The sequence below is a fragment of the Uloborus diversus genome, chromosome 8 (genome assembly GCF_026930045.1).
Source record: "Uloborus diversus isolate 005 chromosome 8, Udiv.v.3.1, whole genome shotgun sequence".
NCBI lineage: Eukaryota > Metazoa > Arthropoda > Arachnida > Araneae > Uloboridae > Uloborus > Uloborus diversus.
Window position 1 is genome coordinate 139,371,388 of NC_072738.1, and position 20,588 is coordinate 139,391,975.

Sequence of the window (20,588 nt, forward strand, 5' to 3'; positions counted from 1 at the left end):
GTAGGTAGTAAATCCAATAGGGCCGATATTTTTACGAAGCCGCAGACCCGTTTTGAACTGAATCGTTTTTGTGAACAAATATTTTGTTAATTTTTAATGGTATTAAATTGTTTAGTATAATAAATATAATGGGATATTAAAGTATAAATATTTTTGTAACAACTGAAATTCTTTTTCAAATTTCTCGTTGGTTTAATCTTTGAGATGGAGGAATTTGATTCAATGACAGGAGTTTATTTTTGGAAACTAAGCGTTTTAAATAATTTTGTCATTGTGAAAAAAAAAATTTTTTTTGTAAAATCATTGTGTCCATCCTTTTCAAATATACTGTTTCGAGTATTTTTGTCAATTACAGTTTGACAAGATAGTTAGAAGTGGAAATGTTAATCTTGGACTTGCTACTAGTTCCTTGGACTTTGGATCATCAATAGGCAAGAAGAACTTTTTTGAGAAAGGACTTCAATCAAATAAGCGGTGATGTATTGAGCTGCAGCTGCTGATGGATGATGTATTATGATGGATATATATCCATATTTGTTTATTGTTGAATTGTTAAATTTTTGTAAAAGATTAAGCCTGGCCCTTTGTGGATTTTTTTGGGTTATTTTTGAATCTATTAAAATTGTATAAAAATTTAAAGTTTAATAACATTACTGAATGAGAAGGGGGGATATGATAGACATCGGTAAACGATATTTATCCGCGTTCTCATTCCTAATGTAATGTAATATAAAATTAACTTTATTCAAATTAGATTAACTTCTCAACTCTTTCGGCTCGTGTAAAGTTTCAGTTTTAGGTTGGCGTCCTTTGATGCCCAATCATATGCAAATGAGGCAAGTATAAATAGTGAACGATTCCAATCGTTCTCTCTCTTTTCTTTTGTGTTCGTCAGCCTCTTGTGAGTTAGGTCCGATAGGTGTTGGGGAGTTGCGAACTCCGCCTCCACTTATGGCCGGGTTTTATTCTTAAGAACTTATTTTTGTTAGTTATATTTATTTTAGTTACTATTGACCAATAAATTCTTGGTAAGATTTTAACAAGTTTCCAATGTTCATTTCTTCACATTAATATTTGATTCTGCACCTTCCACTGTGTGATATTATCTCTGCTTGTATAAGCATGTAACATTGTTGACTGACTTACGAAATTTAGCCCTTCGGCTTTTCGTTTAAACATCGTAAGTTATCACATCCAAGCTTTTTTTACTGTAAGCATAGTCTACAGCTAAAGTTTGTTTTTCCTCGAAGCAACAAGATTTTCACAACACAAGATCACCTACAACAAGGAGAGAAATTTTCACGCTGCCATCCATGTCGCTTGCGTTCAAGTGTAGATCTTTCAACTGTCGAAAGTAATTTCATGTAGAAGGATATGGTTTTAATTTTTTCTTCCCCGTTTTTTTTTTTTTTTTCAAAACCTTAAAACTTTCTTTGTCTTATGTGGGAATTCGTCTAAATCTTCTTCTCGTTAAGCGATCAATTTAACACTATTTTGTAGCTTTATCTGACGGGGATTGGCATTTACTTCGCGCTAAGCAAAATTTTATGTTAAGCGAGTTTGCGTTAACAGGGTTTGATTGTATTTGAATATTTTTAATTCTTTAAATTGATCATACACTTAGAACCTTAAAATTTTAAAAATAAGAAAAAAAAAATTCCACAAAGTAGATGTAAAATAGAGGATACAATAGTGCACTTTCCAAACTACTAATTCTGGTGCTTTTCTAACAATAACAGTATGGAAATGTGCAGACATTCACACAAAAATACAGTTAAATAAATGAAACATAGAAAATGTATTTATCACAGTTAGTATAGTTGTTACCTTAAACAGTCCGGAAAATATTTTCAGATCTCCATTGTAAATATGGCATCAAATATTATTCAGGTCACACAGAGGGAAAAAAAAAGAAAAACTTCACCAGTAAAATACTCTTGAAGAAGAAAAAACTAAAAAATCATTGGAGGACCAAAAGAAATGTTATGATTTTAACTTAGAATTGATATTACTATAAGACAAAAATGGGAAACTAAATAAGTTAGTACAATTTTTAAAGTTAGTTTCAAACTTGAAAAATGCATAACAGAAATTTTAAGACAGTTTAAAATATTTAATACACAGTTTTACCACCCTTTCCATCTCTTTTTAACCATTCATATAACTTAAAGTCTCAAGGGACTGGTGAAAACCTTCAAATTATTGGTAATTCCGAGTTATGGAAAGCTCCCACAGCCTTCTCAAGAGCTTGGTACACAACAAAAAATTCGAGATAAAGGAATATTCAAGTTATAAGGCTTTGAGTTATCACGAGTTGGCTGTAAATTTCAAAATTCCTCACAATTTTTCAATTATCTTTAAAGTAAAAGGATTTCCATGTAAGCTGGTTAGCTTGCATTCAATTTTTGTTTTAAGATCTTGCAATTTTCTAAAGAGGCTTGATGAAATACATTTGCAAAAATAATTTTGTTCATGCAAAAATATCTGTGCACTTGATGAAGACCTCAAGCAGATAAACTGCAAATCAGGTATTTGATTCAGTGCTCAAAAAAAAAAAAATCTTTTTAGGCAAGTTTATTATTAAAGCTGAATTACACAAAAACATGACAAGGTGGAATGTGTTTAGTAAATTAAAAATCATTACAACATGAATAACTTATACAACATTCATGTCACATTTTTGTCTGATATGCCTAAAAATGATTTGTTTTCAAAAAAACGAATAAAATTAAAAAAAAAAAAAAAATTTCCAAAGAATTTTTTTCTTTCTAAACTACCTACAAAATATCTTTTCTTTTTTTTTTTTCACAACAAAGAATTAATGAAACAGATATTTAAAAACGTAAAACACTAAATATGCTAAGAAATGCAAAACGAAAGGACTAAAATGAGATAGAATTACTAGGTTAAATATCACATTTTAGAGGCCACTCTAAATTGTTAATTGTGGATTAGCATTTAATCCAGTTCTAGCTGTTATCGGAAAATCATCCTCTAACCCGAAATATGAAAGTCTGTGGAACTACGGAACCAGACTTTTAAAAATACGTGATACAATATTTCAAAAATATTTTCTGATATGAAAAATTGATTCATTTGCTTTGAAATAGTTTCAGCATTTTAATGTCTGTTTTGTATCAATTCTAAGAAATGAATAAAAGAACTAAACTGATTCCCAAAGGCACAAACCTATAATCCTCAAAATAAAGATCTTTGTTATAAAAATCACAACTAATTTCACATGTACTGAACAGAGTGTTACACAAACTCATCATTTCAAACTAAAGCTATCAACCATTGTAATAAATGTGAAACTGAAATACAGTGGATCCTTCGTTTTACAAGGGGGTTACATTCCACGGAAATGCCAAGTAAATCAAAACCGCGTAAATTAAGACTTAATAGCAGTGTTAAAATAGGGGTTAGGTTCTGTAGATTAAAAAAAATATTTCATTCTAGTAATAACTAATTTTATAATAAGTTTAATGTGTACTTATATCGATATATAGACACACAAACTAATTTAGTGTTTATAAAAAAGAGCGGGTTATGATAGTCTTTTGGGAGCCATTAAGAATTTTTCTCTGTAAAACTTTGCAAAGCACTTACGCATCCATGACCACTTATGTCATATCCATGATAAAATCTTCCTCCACTAACAAATCAGGAAAATTATTTGCTATTGTCAAGGAAGACTCAAAATTTTCAACGTGAACATTTTTGGTTGTGTCTCATCAATGTCGGTATCCTCGTTGGTTTTGCCATCCTTTGTCACTCCTAAAAACTCTTCTGCAGCAGTGAGTTCTGAACTGCGTGAGTTTAATAACTTTACTTCTGGAAAGAGCTCTGGAAGCTTATATGACCAATCTTATAAAACATCTCTGGTGGTCCAAACTTGATTATTAGCACCCCAAAATGCTGTTTATTATGCGTAATCTGCAATCTCAGGATTTTGGACTTTGAAAGGCAGAAAATTTTATCTGTGTGCATTGCTGCATCCGCGTAAAACCGAAACTCATTCACGTAAAATAAAATAAATGTGTCAAATCTTGAGCCGCTTATAATCAAAACCACGTAAAACGAGGGTCTAATGTATTTCAATCATAAAAACGTTTTTTGCTTTCAAAGCAAGAACCAACACGAAAAAAGTTAGAATTCTTGAAGACATAATCACGCTTGATCCATCACTATGATGGTGCTCTACAACACTGATCACAATGTGTTGATGAACAACTACTACTTCTGAAGCATTGTTACTTGGACTTGGAATTTCAGCACTCAAAGTAGGATATTGGTTTTCCTTTCTTAGAAGGTCCTTTCTAGGAACTTCTGACACAGTGTCATCTGAAACTGTTGTTTCAGTTGAGGATGAAATTTGGACCCTTTTATTCTTTGAAAAGCTTTGGATATGATCATCTTGAAATTCACTTTTCTGTTTAAAACAGAGAGGGAAAAAACGTGGATACAAGGACTGTTCAATGTTTGTAAACAGTGCCTCCTCACTTTGACAGTTTTTATGGATCATATTATGGATACATGTAGTAAATGAATCAAAAGCCCTGTAACAAGAAATACAAAATTTTACATTAGTTTAAAAGCATAACATATCACTCAATAATCTTATAACATGACACATAGATGGCACCACTGTTGACATACTCAAGAGTGAATACAAGGGGAGGGTCGGAAGATTACAACCCCTTTTAATTGTTAATTCGTCTTGTTTCAGAACCATATGAGGCAGTGACAAGCAAATGGATGTAAGTGGACGTTTTTAAGTTTTTATATTTACTTTTAAAAATCATTAATGTATTGCAAAGATTACTGAAATTGTTTATAGTTTGTTCATAAAGTGTTTGCACACTAGGGGTAAGGATAATATTGGTGACAGTTTAGGGTAGGTCATGACAATTACAGGGGTGCCCATGCCTCCCCCAAGCTCAATAGTGCAAATCCCCCCCCCCCCATTTTTCTCAACCCTCTTTCCGCCTTTTTTTTCTAGCTCTCTTTTTTTCTTTATCTTTTAAAAATATGTTAATTAATTTATTTTTTAACATTTTTTTATTTAATTGTTAATTTATTTATTTTTAATCATTATTATCATTATTATTTTATTAGAAAAGTTCTGTGATATGCCAATGAAAAACACACACACACACACAAACTAAATAAATAAATGAAATGAAATGTAAGCAGAATAAAATAAAATAACTTGAATCAAAAATAAATCAATAAATAAATTTAAATAGAAAAATTAAAAAATCCCCCCCCCCAATTTTGATGGCGCAACTTGCGCCATAATCCCCCTCTGTGGGCACCCCTGGACAATTATAACCCATCCCTTGTATTCCCACTGCTGGATATATGTCATATTACTAAGTATAAAACAGGAAAAACAAACTTAAACTTAACAACAATAACACATTTGAGGCAGTGAGAAGCAAGTGATGTAAATTGACATTTTCAAGTTTTGAGTAAAATGCGTTTAAAGTTCCTGCACTTACTTGCATTGTTTATTAATTGTTGCTGAACTAGACACTGCATTTTTTATGCTCCATTTCCCTTGTAAACAAGATGTAACAGCTTCATTATTTCTATCCAGGCATACAGCTAAATCTTCATAATCTGCAGAAAATCAAAACAAAACTATTTTGTTAGCCATTTCATATAATTAACAGTAAAGAACTATTACAGTTGAAGATAACTATTTCGAAAACTAACTGGTAATTTCAAGTTTTTTTTTTTACATTGCCATCAATAAATAAATAACTCAGATAGCATCAATAATGTAGTTAGGGAAAATATTTGGGGGGATTCACCAAAAGATAGGCGGTTTGAAACCAATTTACATTACATTTTTAGAATAAAAAATAAAGTATTTTGGGGGACAGCGTCCCCCCACAGCTCTACTAGACAGTATGATGAATACCTGTAGAATATGAATTCTCAGCCTCCCTGTGAATGTTTCCTGCGCTATAAAATATAAAACATTCTGGTGAGGATTTTGAGTTCACTTCTAAAAAGTTAGAAGGCGTAGCTTTAAAAAGGCAGCAATACATGACAGAATAATGCTGAAACCATACTTATTTCATAATAATTTCTTAAAATAGCTTCAAATTAAACATGAAGAAAGCATGAAACAAAATTTGGCAAATTTTACCAAAATCTGTAAGATTTCAAGCTGTTACAGTAAACTCCTGATTATCTGTGGAATAGGGTAGCACGGTAGCTGAGTGAAAACTGCATATAAGTGAAAACTGCAGATAATCTGAATAATAGGGAAGAAACCGATACTGGCGTATACAATAGCTGAAAAATATAAATAAAACACACACATACATTTAAATTATAGCTAAAAGCGATAACACTGAATGTAAAAAATATATGTAAAAACTAAAGCTCATTACTGCAAACAGCTTACATGCAAAGGTTAGTGAGCCAGGTAAACAGTTTCACTGACGCTGATTAAGACACTTATTTTAAACGAAAATTGGTAGAACTGCACTTTGGATTGATGATGGATTGGTTGATCATGACCACATTGTTGTCGTTGACCAAAATATGGAAAGACCCGTGGATAATCCGACCTCAGATAATTGGGAGTTTACTGCGTTTTGTTTAACACTCTGGTGGTTTTGAACGTCTTATCACACACTAGGGAGCATGTTTTAGAAGCATTTTGCACTAACTTTTCTGATGCTAAATGTTTGTTGTCAAACAGTCAAAGGTGCTAATGGAGGTAGTTAGGCATTGATAGAAGGTAGGGCACTTGATTTACATAGCAAGTTACTCCAAAAAAAAATTTTTATGGGGAAGAATTTCACACATCTTACTAATGACCCAGGACTGTCAAAGGGTTAAAGAAATTACATTTTATCAGTTTGATACCTAAAGGGTAAAACTGGAGAAGTTCTTAAGTCGCCAGTAGGTGGTATGTAGCAAATTCATTAGCATCCACTTTTTAAAAATAGTGTTCTTTCTTTTACTCAAAATAATAAAGAATGTAAAGAATGCACTTTTTAATTTATTGAAGTTAAAAACAATGTAATCAATATGAGTAATATTCATGGTTACAGCATTAATTTCATTATAAAAAGTTAAAAAATGCTCAGTAAAACATGAAGGAGAATTGAAGCTATTATGTTACACCCATGTACATTATTTCTCTCTCTCTCTTTTTTTTTTTATTGTGGGGTCATTCCATGTCAAATCAACCAATCACTCAAAATGACCATCTCAGATTTTCATGAAACTTTCAGGGATTATACTGTTTGACATTCTAAATTCAGATCTACTTTTTAAAAAAATCTATCTTTTTTGGTTAATGGGTTATTAATTTCTTAAATGTGTAAAAACTCTCATCTGTTGTGCTTAAAAATGCTACAATTTTAGTTCTAGGGGGTCAATGCAGTTGGTTAAAAGCTCATTTTAAAGAGAATTGCATGAGCTTTAATTTGACATGCAACTTGCATATTTCTCTTAAATTTTAAATATTTTTTTTAATTTTAAAATTTAAAATTTAAATTTTTTTAAAGTCAGTGTCCTTTAAAAATTTTGATAAATATGTATGTTTTTTAATATGTTTTAATAAATACATCCTAAAAATTTCAGAGTGGGGACATGATGGGATCATTAAAATTTGACATTTTTAATAATTTATTCATTAATGGTTGGAGAAGAAATGTTTTTACATTTTTGCAAAGAAAAAAGTACTAAAAGCAAGAAAGTTCTCATTTCTGGGTGGGGGGGGGGGCTCGAGGCCCCCTTGCTCCCTATATGGGCGCCCTTGTTCATAATACTTTTTTACTTGTTTTTGAACTTCATTTAATATTCAACTTCATTTTAAAATAACTAGCAAGTGCAAAACTTTAAGTAAGGAGAATTTCAAAAATTAAAATCCATGCTAGAAAAAGACTCTATTTCACTGCATTTGAGTAAAAATCATTTGATTTAAATTTTAAATAATAATAATTTTTTTGTAAAACTCATTTTAAGAAAACTGCTAATAAAAAGATTGCTATTACTAAGTATTTCTGCATTTTACACACTAGTGGAAGAGAATAATTTCTTGTTTGGGGGATGAGTGGGGGGTATGTGTTAGGAGGATAATATATTTTTATTATTGCTACAAAATTCTTCCAGGACTGGTACTTCAAACAAGTTGTAACACAGATTGAGAAACTTAAAAACTCACCAACAAAATTGACAGATGGTTTCATCTCTAAGTTCCATACTTCATTAGAAACAAATTTACAATGATCATCAATCATTGGTCGAAATAATTTATCTAGAATTTTTTCAGCGATATAACTTGTATGCAGTGTACAGGGAACTAGACTCTGCCGGTCACAAAAATGCCCTTCTATTCCTCTCCTAGAACAGAATTAAATGAAGAAGTGGATTAAGAGAAGACAATAAATTCGAAATTTTAAAATGAAACAAATTTACACGCTCAAAAATCTTTCAATAACAAACTGAAACATTCAGTACAAAACAAGTTTAAAAATAGGTATTTTTTCCTTCTTAATCATATAGACAATCCCTCATTTTCTCTTGAATGAAAGTCATTAGAATAGCAATGCATCAAGTTTTCAGCAACATTTAAACACGAATATGTCAAAAAAGGAAAGAACAGTTACTCAAAGATCATATAAATTAATTACTATTTAATATGATAAAATATGGTTTGAAAGGGGCTGCTGATTTTCTCTGAATCTTTCTTCAATTCCCTATCTTTCCCCCAAATTGTCAAAATCCAACTTAATTCTCAATTTGTGGACATTCGGTTACCACTTATAAATTTTCTGAAAGGTTCAATTTGGCTGTAGGTATTTTGTAAAAGGCCTATTGTGGCTAATTAGAATTCTGTGTAAGGTTCGTTTTGGTGGGTTCAATTTTTATAAAGGGTATATTTTTATTGATTGGAGCTTTGTGAAGGGTCCATTACTGAACTCAAATTTCCTCTGACTAGACTCCTGTAGTTCTTGATATCTTCTAGCTCTCTTTCTCTCAATACTCAGTACTAAAAAAGGACTTTTAAAGCCTTGTGTGTGTATGTGTTTGAATTTTGCCTAAAAGTATTTCTATTTAAGGCAAAGTAGGAAAGAATGGGAAAATTTTAACAAACATTTTTCTTTTATATTGTTTTCTACTGCTCCAACATTGCCAATTTCAGAAAAGCAAAATAAAACATTTTAACATGTTTAAAATAGGGTTCGTTGGAGTAACTGGAACCCTCTTTAAGAACAGTTGTATTTTTTAAACCTTATACAAAAGTTTGTAAACAAAAATTTTAATTTATTGACTTATTTTTAACTTGGTCTTTAGTAATAAACAAAAGTTCACCATTATTTTCTAAAATAATGCTATAAATATTCGCAACAATATATTTTTTAATCAGCTGGTTGTCCCACCTACGTACCCCACACAAAGGGGTAAATAGCTCCCCCCCCCCAATTTTTGTCTAAATTTAAAGCAAGCTAAGCATCTAAAAATGGGGTAAAAGAGTGTTACTTGATATAGAGTGTAAGTTTTAGAATGAAATATTTTTCTGTAAATACATCCATTTATGACATATCTACTGACATTTAAATTGTATCATGGAAAATTATAAAACAAAAAACCAAGCAATAACATCTGTGAAACTGATTGAAAGCCAACAGTCGATTCCAGTTAATCGGACCACATTAGAATGGGATCAGTTTGGTCTGAATAAATGGCTAGTCCGAGTTGGCGAACAGGAACTGTTCCAAGAATAAACATGATGCAAATACATTAAAATTTTATTGTGATTATTGTGAGAAACACAGCATGATGAGCATTAGGGCTGGGCGATATCAGAATTTTAATACTGAGATATATCGCTCTCCCAAGATTGATATTTTCGATATATCGATATATTTAGGTCATTAAATTCAACATTTTATGGGAGAGGGGTGAAAAGCATATAAATGCAATGCCTAGTGTCTGCAACAGAGAAAAGCCATCGGCAACCTTGGTGAATAAATATTTCCGCAACTTATTCTAATAATAATAGCAACAGAAAGGATGCTCACAGGTGTGTGCACCGGCAGGGCGGGATTAGGAAGTGTGGAGGCCCCGGGGCAACAAAGGAGTGGAGGCCCCTAATTAGGGTTCGAAAAATCAGCATATTTTCAAAAATATCCGATATTTTGATATATATGTATATATCCGATATTTTTGACCCTTGAAAGTTAGGATATTTTGTAAAAATTTTATTGTGGGGTCCCCTTTGTTGTGAAGGCCCTGGGGCAGTAGCCCCGTCTGCCCTCCCCTAAATCCGGCTTTGGCAGGGGGGGGGGAGATCATGAGGCAGATTATACTATTGAAACCTTTAGAGGAATTTACTTAAGAAGAATTTAAGTCTTTTCATCAGTGGGTCACAGTTCTTGGGAGAAAATGCGGGCTTGGTAAAATTGAGTTGTGCCATCGCAGTTGGGGGGAATGCGTATCCCTATTTACATCACCTGCATACCAAGATCTGGAATAGGGAAACGCCATTGGATATCTTGATAAGTAAATATTAAATCCATTTATTCGAATATTAATAGCTAAAGCAGGCGTGCCCATTTGATGTGGGGGGGGGGGATGATGCTGAGTATACCTTTAAAATTATCAGAGAAGTTATTTTGAAAGGAGTTTAGTCTCTTCAATAGAAGATCGCATTTTGCGGAAAGCGCGATAAAATTGAGGGTGCCATCGCAGTTGGCGGGGGGGGGGGGGAGTCATTATAGCTTTACTAGCTGTTTATTAACATCTACAAAACAGAAAAGTTATCGAACATCTTGGAAGGCAATTATTTCAGCAATTTATGTGAATAATAATAGCAAAACCCTTGTAGAGGGGAAATGGGTCATAAGGCAGACAATGCCATTGAAATTTTTAGAGAAGTTCTTTATAAAGATTTTAGTTTCTGTAATAGATAGTGACGTTTCTTTGTTTGGGGGGCGGCTGATAAAATTGAGGGGAGCCACCGCACTTGGGAGACAAATAGGCACCCTAGCTTCATCATATACATTTTAAGATCTGAAACACAGAAAAGTCATCGAACACCTTAATAAGCCAATATTCCAACAATTTAGTCGAATAATAATAGCTAGAGCAGGGAACCCCTTTGGGAGGGGCGGGGGTCTTAAAGTTGACTATAGCATTGAAATTATGAGAGAACTTATATTAAAAGGATTTTAGTCTCTTGAATATTCTTGTTTTTTTGGGGGAGGGGGATGTTTGGTAAAATTAAAACTGAGGGGGGGGCTATTGCATCTATTCTGGGTAGGCAGCCCTCGCATTATTACTTATATATTAAGATCGGCAATAGAATAAAGCCTACGGAAATCTTCAAAAAGTTAATATTCCAGCAATTTATTCTGATAATAGCTAAAGCTGAGGTGCCCGTTTGAATGGGGGGGGGGGGGCATGAGGCTGACTATATCACTGAAATCAGAGAAATTATTTTTAAAGGATTTTAGACTTTCCATTTCAATAGAGGAGCATGTTTCTTTTCTTTGGGAGGGGGGAGGCTCGGTAAAATTGAGGGTGTAGTCGCATTTCGGGGGATAGGTTTCCCTAACTACATTATTTGTATATCGAGATCTGCGATGCAGAAAAGCCATCGGACATTTTGAAAAGACATTAAAGTAGTTTATCTCAATAATAATTGCTAAAGCAGGGATGCCCGTTGAGCGGGGGGGGGGGGGGGAGACATGAGGCAGGCTATATAGTTGAAATTATTCGAGATGTTTTAAAAGGATTTTAGTCTCTTTAATAGAGGATCCTGCTTCTTTTGGGGTATGGGGGGGGTGGCAAAATTGAGAGGGCAACGCACTTGGGGATAATTGGCACCCCAAGCTATATCATCTACATATTAAGGTCTGCTATAGAGAAAAGTCATCGGAAATCTTTATCATTAAATATTTCAGTAATTTGTTCTAACACTAACAGTTGAAGTAAAGGTGCCCATGTGGGGGGGGGGGGTCATGAGACAGACTTAACCACTGAAAATTTTAATGAAGTTATTTGAAACAGATTTTTGTCTAACAAGAGTATTTATTTTCAGGGGGGGTCCTTAAATTTGAAGCAGTCATCTTTTTTTTGAGGGGGGGAGGAGACAAATATCTATGCATATCAAGATCTGAAATTGAAAAAAGTCCTCGGACATCTTGATATGTAATATTATAGTAATTTTTTCTAATAATATTCGCTACAGTGACCCTCCCCCGCTCATTTGGTGAGGGAGGTCGCACCACAGACCAAACTGTTGAAATTTTTACAAAGAGTTCTTGAAAATTTCAAATCTTCATGAAACAGATCTCATTATCAGGGAATCGCATTATAAAAGGAGGGGGGAGGTGCCGTGTAAACTTTCGAGGGATGGTACCACCCTCCACCCATATTTAAATCATCTGCACATTAAAATTTTCTTCCTTTACATCATTTGCAAAACCATACGAGTTTCAGAAATGCAAGTTCATTTTCGGTTTTCTACAAAAATCAATGCTTAGCAAAAAACCGGAAATCATAATAAATGCTACCCTAATTCCGCAATCTATGTGCGATAAGTCTTTTCAAATAAAATATCGGATCTTGAACAAACAAGATATAACTCCGCTAGTTGCGATACCATTTCGAAAGAAAACGCAATCAGTATTTCCATGAGATTTACAATTTTTTTTGTTCTGTAAAGCACAAAAATACTCGAAAATTTTGTTCGTGATTAGGTCAACGAAAAAAGGCATGAAAATCCGTAAAACTTCTTGGAAATCTGGAAGAATTGGCAGGCATGATCCATTCATTAAGCACAAAGAACTATGAACGAATATGTATTTTTAAGCCATTATTTCAATTAGTTCTTAATAAAGTCCAGTTCTTTGATATATCACACTGATCGAAATCTGAATATTGTTACAGCGGTAATAAATACATATTGATATATTACGAGATTATCCGTATATCGCCAAGCCCTAATGAGCATACATTGAAAAAAAATAATAATAAGGTTTTTGACGAATTTTATTCATTGAAGAAAAGTTAAACAAGTTCAACCCAAAAAATGAGTCAAAGCCCAATGATGAACATAATTAATACATTTAATCTGGTTTCTACACTTCTTCTTATATAAGATAACCAACATTAATATCATCGCCCCAAAGCAACAGTAGGATACCTCAGCATTATTCCTGGGATTAGATGTCTCAGTCTTGCTGTGAGACGATGATATGCAAAAAATAAATGTAAATTAATACACATAAAAAAAGAAATTGAACAATAATCTATAAACTTTTTTACCCATACTTTGAAGAGCTTATCTATAACTGGTATGAGAAAACTAAAGAGTTTTTCATAAGTAGTTGCAGAAGCAACCTAACTACCATTGTTAGGGGGTGTAAACTTCTCAATCCCCAAGGAAAACTGGAATGTGCAAAACAAGAGAACAAAAGGCGAGATGGAGAACTGGTTCCAGGAAAGAAAGTTATTGTCTGAGGAAGGAAGGGAATGAACCTTTCAACTTTGGAGGGGTCTCAGCCAGGTGTGAGAGAACTACTAGTGCATACTGTACGTTACATGACACCTTGCGTTATCAGTTCATGAACAGCATTGATATTTTCCAATCCATCAGATTTTGGACGACCTTCAGGAAATTCATGCAGGAGTGAGCACTGACCCCCCATGATTATATTCATTATACACCCAAACCTGTTTTTATGCAGTCTTTTTTTTTTTTTTGCCGAATATTAAAATTACAATCAAATTGGGATTCAATTGATGAAATTATTTTTAAAATGAATGCAAGGTAGTATCTTTAAGTGACGAAATTAGGCACCCTGATGGGAAGTCACTGTGACATCCCAAAAATTTCCTTATTCGGGAAATTTTGTCCGACTACTCGGCAAAAGTTGTCATCACTTAGTTAATTTTGATTTTGTTTAAATAAAGATTATTTTGTAAGTTTTCGGGTTAATTTCCATGTGAGACTTTTTTTATGTGGTCCCTATCCACCACATAAAAAAAAATTTCAACTGTGTTGCAAAAACAACTTTTTAAAGCTACTTAAAGCCATGAGGTGACTGGAGCAAAATAGTCCCAACGTAGTCCATGCATGTTGTAAAAGGTGACTAAAATGTATAACCAATCTAAGGTGTGAGGCACCGTGCTGATGGATGAATGGCATCTGGGTTGTATGATGTCTATACGGTCCCCTCAAGGAACCGGGTGAAACCTCGTTGTAATTTGCCTTGCACTGATACAGGGTGGTTGTGCAGGTGTTGACCTTTTACCACCGCCCAGTTCCCAGCTACTTTGGAGCTGGATACTGGCTTGAAGGAGAGAACCAGCAACCTTGCTGCTGGAGGAGGTGAAGGTGCAGGTCTGCAACCCACCAACTGGTGAGAGGGCATTTCTGAAAAATACTGACACTGCAGTAGGGGGGCAGGGGGTACTCATTTATGCACAAAAATCCAACAGGCGAGGCAGGAGAGAGGAGGCTGTTACAGAAGGCAAAAGCCACTGGGCCAGCCATTCTCGAGAAGGTAGAAGAAACCAAACGTCATCGATTAGAGGTTTCAACTCCTTCCCCTGCACAAACGTCTGCATCTTAAAGAGTAAGGACTGGTCAATCACAGTTCAATGCTCAAGCAGTGCGTATGTTAAGATGGCTGTTGTGAGAGAAACCTTCCTGTCAGAGAAGTTATCTCGCGATGACATTCAGCTTGCCTTTCTAAGAAGGACAAACCTGATTCTCTCTGAAGATCAGGTTACCTCTTTAAGGAGGAAACTATTACTCACACCCTGTATGATTGTGAAGTGTTTTCTGCCTATAGGTTTGAACACCTAGGTCATCATTTGCTTGAACCACACGAGATTCATGATATTCCTATAGCTGAATTCTGCTTCAGTTACTGGTCTGTTTTAAGACTTCTGTTTGGGGACTAGTACAATAGATCTCTGGTCACAGTGCTTGGTTCGGTTAAGCCCCCTTTCATTCAGTTCATTTCATTTCAAAGCTACTGATGAAGTTTCGAACAATTTTTTTTGTTTTATTTTTTTTATGCTGTCCCTATCCACCACATAAAAACAGGTTTAGATGTACCAGTTTTTTACAGTGCTGTAGGAGAGTGATTTACCGCTGTATAAAGAATTAAGTTCATTGATGCACTCGTCTTGATAATTCTCATCGAAAGTTACGAAAAATAATCTCACAAAAATGCTCATGATTCAAATCCATTTTTTGCCTGATATGATATTTTCAATTTACGGTAAACAACAAATTATGAAAAAAAGGCAAACTTTTAAAAAACACATAGTTCAAAACATCAATTTTTTGTTCGGAATTATCCGTGATTGCTAAGCAACTCTGAATGTTGCCAAGGCCAGAAATAGCAACCCTTGTACAATTTTGACAATCCAGCACATCACTATTTACATCCTATGCATATGTTTAACTTTCACACCTCTTTTTGATGTGAACAAGACTACAACTTTTATTACCATAACCCTATAACATGAAATCAGATACACAGAAGAACATGAGTTTCATTTATGAAAACATTATCAAACAATATATAACTTCTACATTTATATCACAAATGAAGCAACATTATTTCAAATAATTTGTCCCCTACAGATTAGTAAGACTTGGTAAGAAACAAACCTGCAGAATACTTGTTCTTGGTCCACAGAGGAATTCTTTGCTTCCAAATTCAAACTCTTATACAAGCATGAGAAAAGTAGAAATTTATGCTTGTTGACACATTTATTTGAAAGCTTTTCACCTAGAATGATTGATTAAAGTTTAGAAATTACATTAAAAAAAAATAGAATTTAAGTTTAAAAACTAAAACAGATTTTAATAGCAGCACTTTTTCCTACATTTCCATTTGTTTTTCAATCATATCTTTCTTTCATTTAGGCATTTTGAAAAATATCCAACATTTCTTCATTACTGATAAGGACAACTGTACTGAATTTAGTTTTGTTTTCTACTTCAGAGGTTGGGGATGCTGTCTTTCATCAAGAAATCTCTGGTTAATCTCTGGCTTGGGTCATGGGAAGAACTCATCACTTCTAATGCTATTAGACTAGGTATCCTAAGGCTTCACGCTAAAAGGTAGGGATTTGTTGGAGAGTGAGGGTTACCTATCCGCTAAATTTAATGTCTAAAATTTTGGTTTGCTTAAAATAGGGATGCATTGAATATCATATTTTGCTGAATATTTAGTAAAAACTTTTAGCTAACTGATTTTGTTCTTTTATTTTATGCCAAGCCCTGTTTTATTAAGGAGTTGCTCTGAAGAAACAATTAATGAGAGATAATTTGTAGTATATAATTTATAAGATTTCACTTCATTATTTTCAGGATTAATAACTGACCCACTACAATAGTAGAAATTACAAAAAATGAATAAGAATTACAGGGAAATCCTGTTATACAATGAATGCCGATACAATGAAATGTGTTTTATCAAAATTAATCTCCAGTACATTGTGCGAATTCCATTGCAACAAAAATCCGAAAAACATTGAACTTTGCGGGCCCTTCAAGTTTGTTGCAACAGGATTTCACTGTATTACATGATCTCTGTTTTCTTGCCTTGATCTTGGGAATTTTATGAGCTCAACCTTGGGTTTTGAGAAAAATCCTAATGGCAGCCCTGCCCTGTACAGGTTAGAATAGATCAAATATGGGGAATCTTTTTAACATTGGAGCCTGCATTTAAATTACACACTAATAAGGAGAGTTACATAAGTTGATAAACCTACAAATGCCATTGAACTGTCAGGTTTAAAAAGGGAATAAAGGGGAATATCGAACTAATTTGTGTGACAGAGTTCATTCAATGACCACCAAATTTTTGCTGTATCTGCTTTCAGGGACTGGTTTTAGGTTTTTGTTTTTTTACCACTCACATGTAGAGCAACAATTGAGATAATTTAGAGTTCAAAAAGTAATTCGACATCCTTTGGTCATCGTTCTCTTTTTAAACCTGACGATTCTATTTTTATACAGATATCATAGCATTTGTACAGTTTTATTATTAAACTACATCTGTCATCTAAAAGTAATAGAAAAAAGTCTGTTAGTTATTATTTAACATAAAAAGACAATATAAAATAATTTTATATTTACACAAGAATAATAACTCCTTAAACAATTGCACATTTTAATAATACTTACAATGAAAATAATAAAACAGAAATGTCTTTGGTATTTCCTTCAATATAGATTTGTGAATAAAGTTATTAGAAAAATAAATTTTAAAAATCTATCATATAGTAGTAACATGTGAATTTTTTTTTAAAATCTGTTGCGAAATTGAGTGGACTATTTGCTTTTGTTTCTTACTTAAAAGTAATTGAATATTGCTACTTTAATGTTTGAACTTAAAGTTGACAACTGTTAAGTTAATAAAGTTGATAAGTCAAAATGGATAAGCATCTTAAAAGTAATTGAATATTGCTACTTTAATGTTTGAACTTAAAGTTAACAACTGTTAAGTTAATAAAGTAGATAGGTTAAAATGGACAAGCATCTTAAAAGTAATTGAATATTGCTACTTTAATATTTGAACTTAAATGTGACAACTGTAGAGTTAATAGTTGGTAGGCTGAAATGAACAAGAATCTTATTTTGAACATCTGGATTATTTCCTGTGCTTCAAATTTTCATAATTTACATATTTAAATTTAAAAAAAAAACTTTTATAAAGGCCACACAAGAAACACACAAAGGATGCATACTGCCTTGTGGTCGAAAGTTTCCCACATCTGGAATAGACCCTTGAGGATCTATATGTTACACTTTGGGAACAACTGATAGCTTATATATGATTTGTTTTAATGTGCTATTAATAAATTAATAAGTCCTATGTGAATGCTTACCTATGCGAATGAGTGGTGAGTACAATACAATAGAAAAGGGGTTCCCACACTTTTTTGATTCTCGGCAACCTCTGAAGAATTAGAATTTTTTCACGGTCTCCCAGTCTACATCTATTATATGTAGGCTAGCCATATTCCTGAAATGTTCAACTGGGACACCAGAGTACTCCCCCCCCCTTCCCCCCTCACCCCCACCAACAAAGCAAATATCAGAGGTACGCACCCCTGGTTAGTTTTTAGAGTGTTTTAGAGGGTAGTTCATTCTCAATGCTATGAATAAATGGTTACTAATTATGAGCCTAAACCAGAGGCAATGAATAATATATGAGCAAGCTGATTAGCAGATACATTTAAACATTTTATTTCCTACTTGTTAACATTTTAAAATTACTTTGGTATGAAGAAATCTTTGAATGGTAAATAAAAATGTGAACAATATTTACATGTTCTTTGCATTTGCTATGACTTTTTTAGAAAGTCTTTTTTGGTTTAAATTGTATTTTAAAAATCCTTACAGGCTAATCCGATATTAATTTTACAGGTTAACGTTACAAATCTGTACCTCAGAGCCAGACTAACATAAGTCACATAATTGCTACCTTACAGGAGACGGATAAAACATGTCTGGTGCATGCAAAGGATAGGACACGCACTCTTTAAACACTGGTAAATAGAGGGTTTTTTTTTTTTTTTTTTGGAATTACGTTTGTATGGCTCCATGTGAACTACGACTCTACATACAATGCAGTTTAAACAGAAAATCACAATTTTTGAACTTACGTCAGTCGGCTCTGAAGTACAGAAATGACGAAAGTTATTTTAAATTATCCTTCACAGTTCATTATTTTTAGACATTTTTGGTCATCTGTAATCAAATTTATTTTTTACCAGGACATGAATTTAAATAGCTGGGTCCCGGGGATTTTAACTTAAAGCCGGGACTTCTGGCAAGCCTAACTATATGCATACAATTGTACATACAATTGATACTGCGGCCACTTGGAGGCACCCACTCTGGAAACCCCAAGCAATACAACTAAAAAAATATGGTTTTATTAGCGCTAAAGTCAACCCTTTTTCATATCATTGTTTTTTCTTCTTGATATAAAATGTTTTAAATAAGTTATTTGTCTAAACTCAAAGATAATTTTGACATAAAAGTTAAAACAAAGTCTTAATTTAAATATTAAAAAATAAATAAATAATTACCATCAAATCCTTCACATACTTCTAGTCTAATTAATTCAAGTCCTTTTTTAAGAGTATCTGATATTGCTTCTAAGAAACAGAGTTCAACACAGTGCTGTATTTTCGTGATTTTCCTATAATTAAACATTAAAAATTTTTATGATTAGTACTTTAAAAATGTTTGAAGTCCAGTAAACGGGAAAAAGTTTTCAATGTATAAGTCATTATGTACGAGGGGGGACTCAAAAGTAACCGGATTTTTGTTCTAAAATATTTATATATTAGTTCATTCACAAAATTTCTTAAGTCTCCTTCAAAGTGTTCACCCTTAGATGCAATACACTTGTTAATTCTTTTTTTCCACTGTTAGAAGCTCCCTTGGAACTCTTTAACTTTGTCCATCCAATGCCCGTTGAGAAGCAGTTTTTAGAGCCTCAACATCATCAAAACGCTTCACTTACAGCTTTTTTTTCATCCTCGGGAACAGAAAAAGATCATAGGGGGCTAGGTCTGGCGAATACAGTGGTCGAAGAACGACTGGCTACTCCTGAGAGGCCAATTAGTGGTTAATAGTGGAGGTTGTGTGTACGGGACAGCTATCATGGTGAAGGAATCCTCCTTCCGATCGCGCTAGCGAGCTCCAACTCACTCTTGTTTCTTCTAAAGTTTCGTCAATCGTAAAAGGACGACTCTCGTTGATTTTTTGCAGCTTTTTTAACGTTTTCATCATTTTAAGACGTTGAAGGGCGCTCAGAGCGTGCTTGATCTTCAACATTCATGCTATCACGTTTAAAGCGCCCAAACCACTCAAAAACTTGTGTTGTACAGCTTATAGCATCAGTCTTGAAAGCTTGTGAAACATTTGGTAAGCTATTCCGTTGCCGACTTTTCAAGCAGGAGAAGCAAAAATTCAAGTTTACAGTTTGTTCTTTAAAATCTGTCATAATGAATTCACAGGTGGAAAGAAACAACACCTGAGAAAACCAACCCAACGATCAGATGTTATCAATTAAACTGATGCCACTTGCACAGCTGGTTTGTGAAGGTCTCTACTTGAGCCATCTAGCTGGAGAACACTCTACTACTCTAAGATTGGCATAGCACCATTAGTCTAGTTTCTTTTGGGTCCCCCCTCGTATCTTCTTTACTAATAATAAAGCAGAAAGTCTCTCTGTCCGGAGGATGTCTGTAGGATGTCTGTAGGATGTCCGTAGGATGTCTGTGACGCGCATAGCGCTTCAACCGTTTGGCCGATTTTCTTGAAATTTGGCACAAAGTTAGTATGTAGCATGGGGGTGTGCACCTCGAAGCGATTTTTCGAAAATTCGATGTGGTTCTTTTTTTATTCCAATTTTAAGAAAAAAAGTATCATAAATTACGAAATTATCGTAACGTGGAACCGTAACATGGGCACAAGCCAATTGGCGAGATACGAAATTATCACAACGTGGAACCGTAAGATGGGTACAAGCCAACTGGCGAGAAAAATTATGTATTACATAACA

General features: G+C 33.6%; 1 protein-coding gene across 1 annotated transcript in view; it reads right to left on the reverse strand.

Annotated features, from left to right (window-relative positions):
* Window positions 1-419: 419 nt before the first annotated feature.
* LOC129227343 (uncharacterized) overlaps window positions 420-20,588 on the reverse strand; it is a 36,975-nt gene continuing 16,806 nt past the window's right edge. The window contains exons 3-7 of the mRNA XM_054861887.1: window positions 19,105-19,217; window positions 15,668-15,788; window positions 8,195-8,373; window positions 5,505-5,625; window positions 420-4,559 (exon numbers count right to left, since the gene is read on the reverse strand). Coding sequence (XP_054717862.1) covers window positions 4,088-4,559; window positions 5,505-5,625; window positions 8,195-8,373; window positions 15,668-15,788; window positions 19,105-19,217 — 1,006 coding nt within the window. The 3' untranslated portion in view covers window positions 420-4,087. The remainder of the gene's footprint in view (window positions 4,560-5,504; window positions 5,626-8,194; window positions 8,374-15,667; window positions 15,789-19,104; window positions 19,218-20,588) is intronic.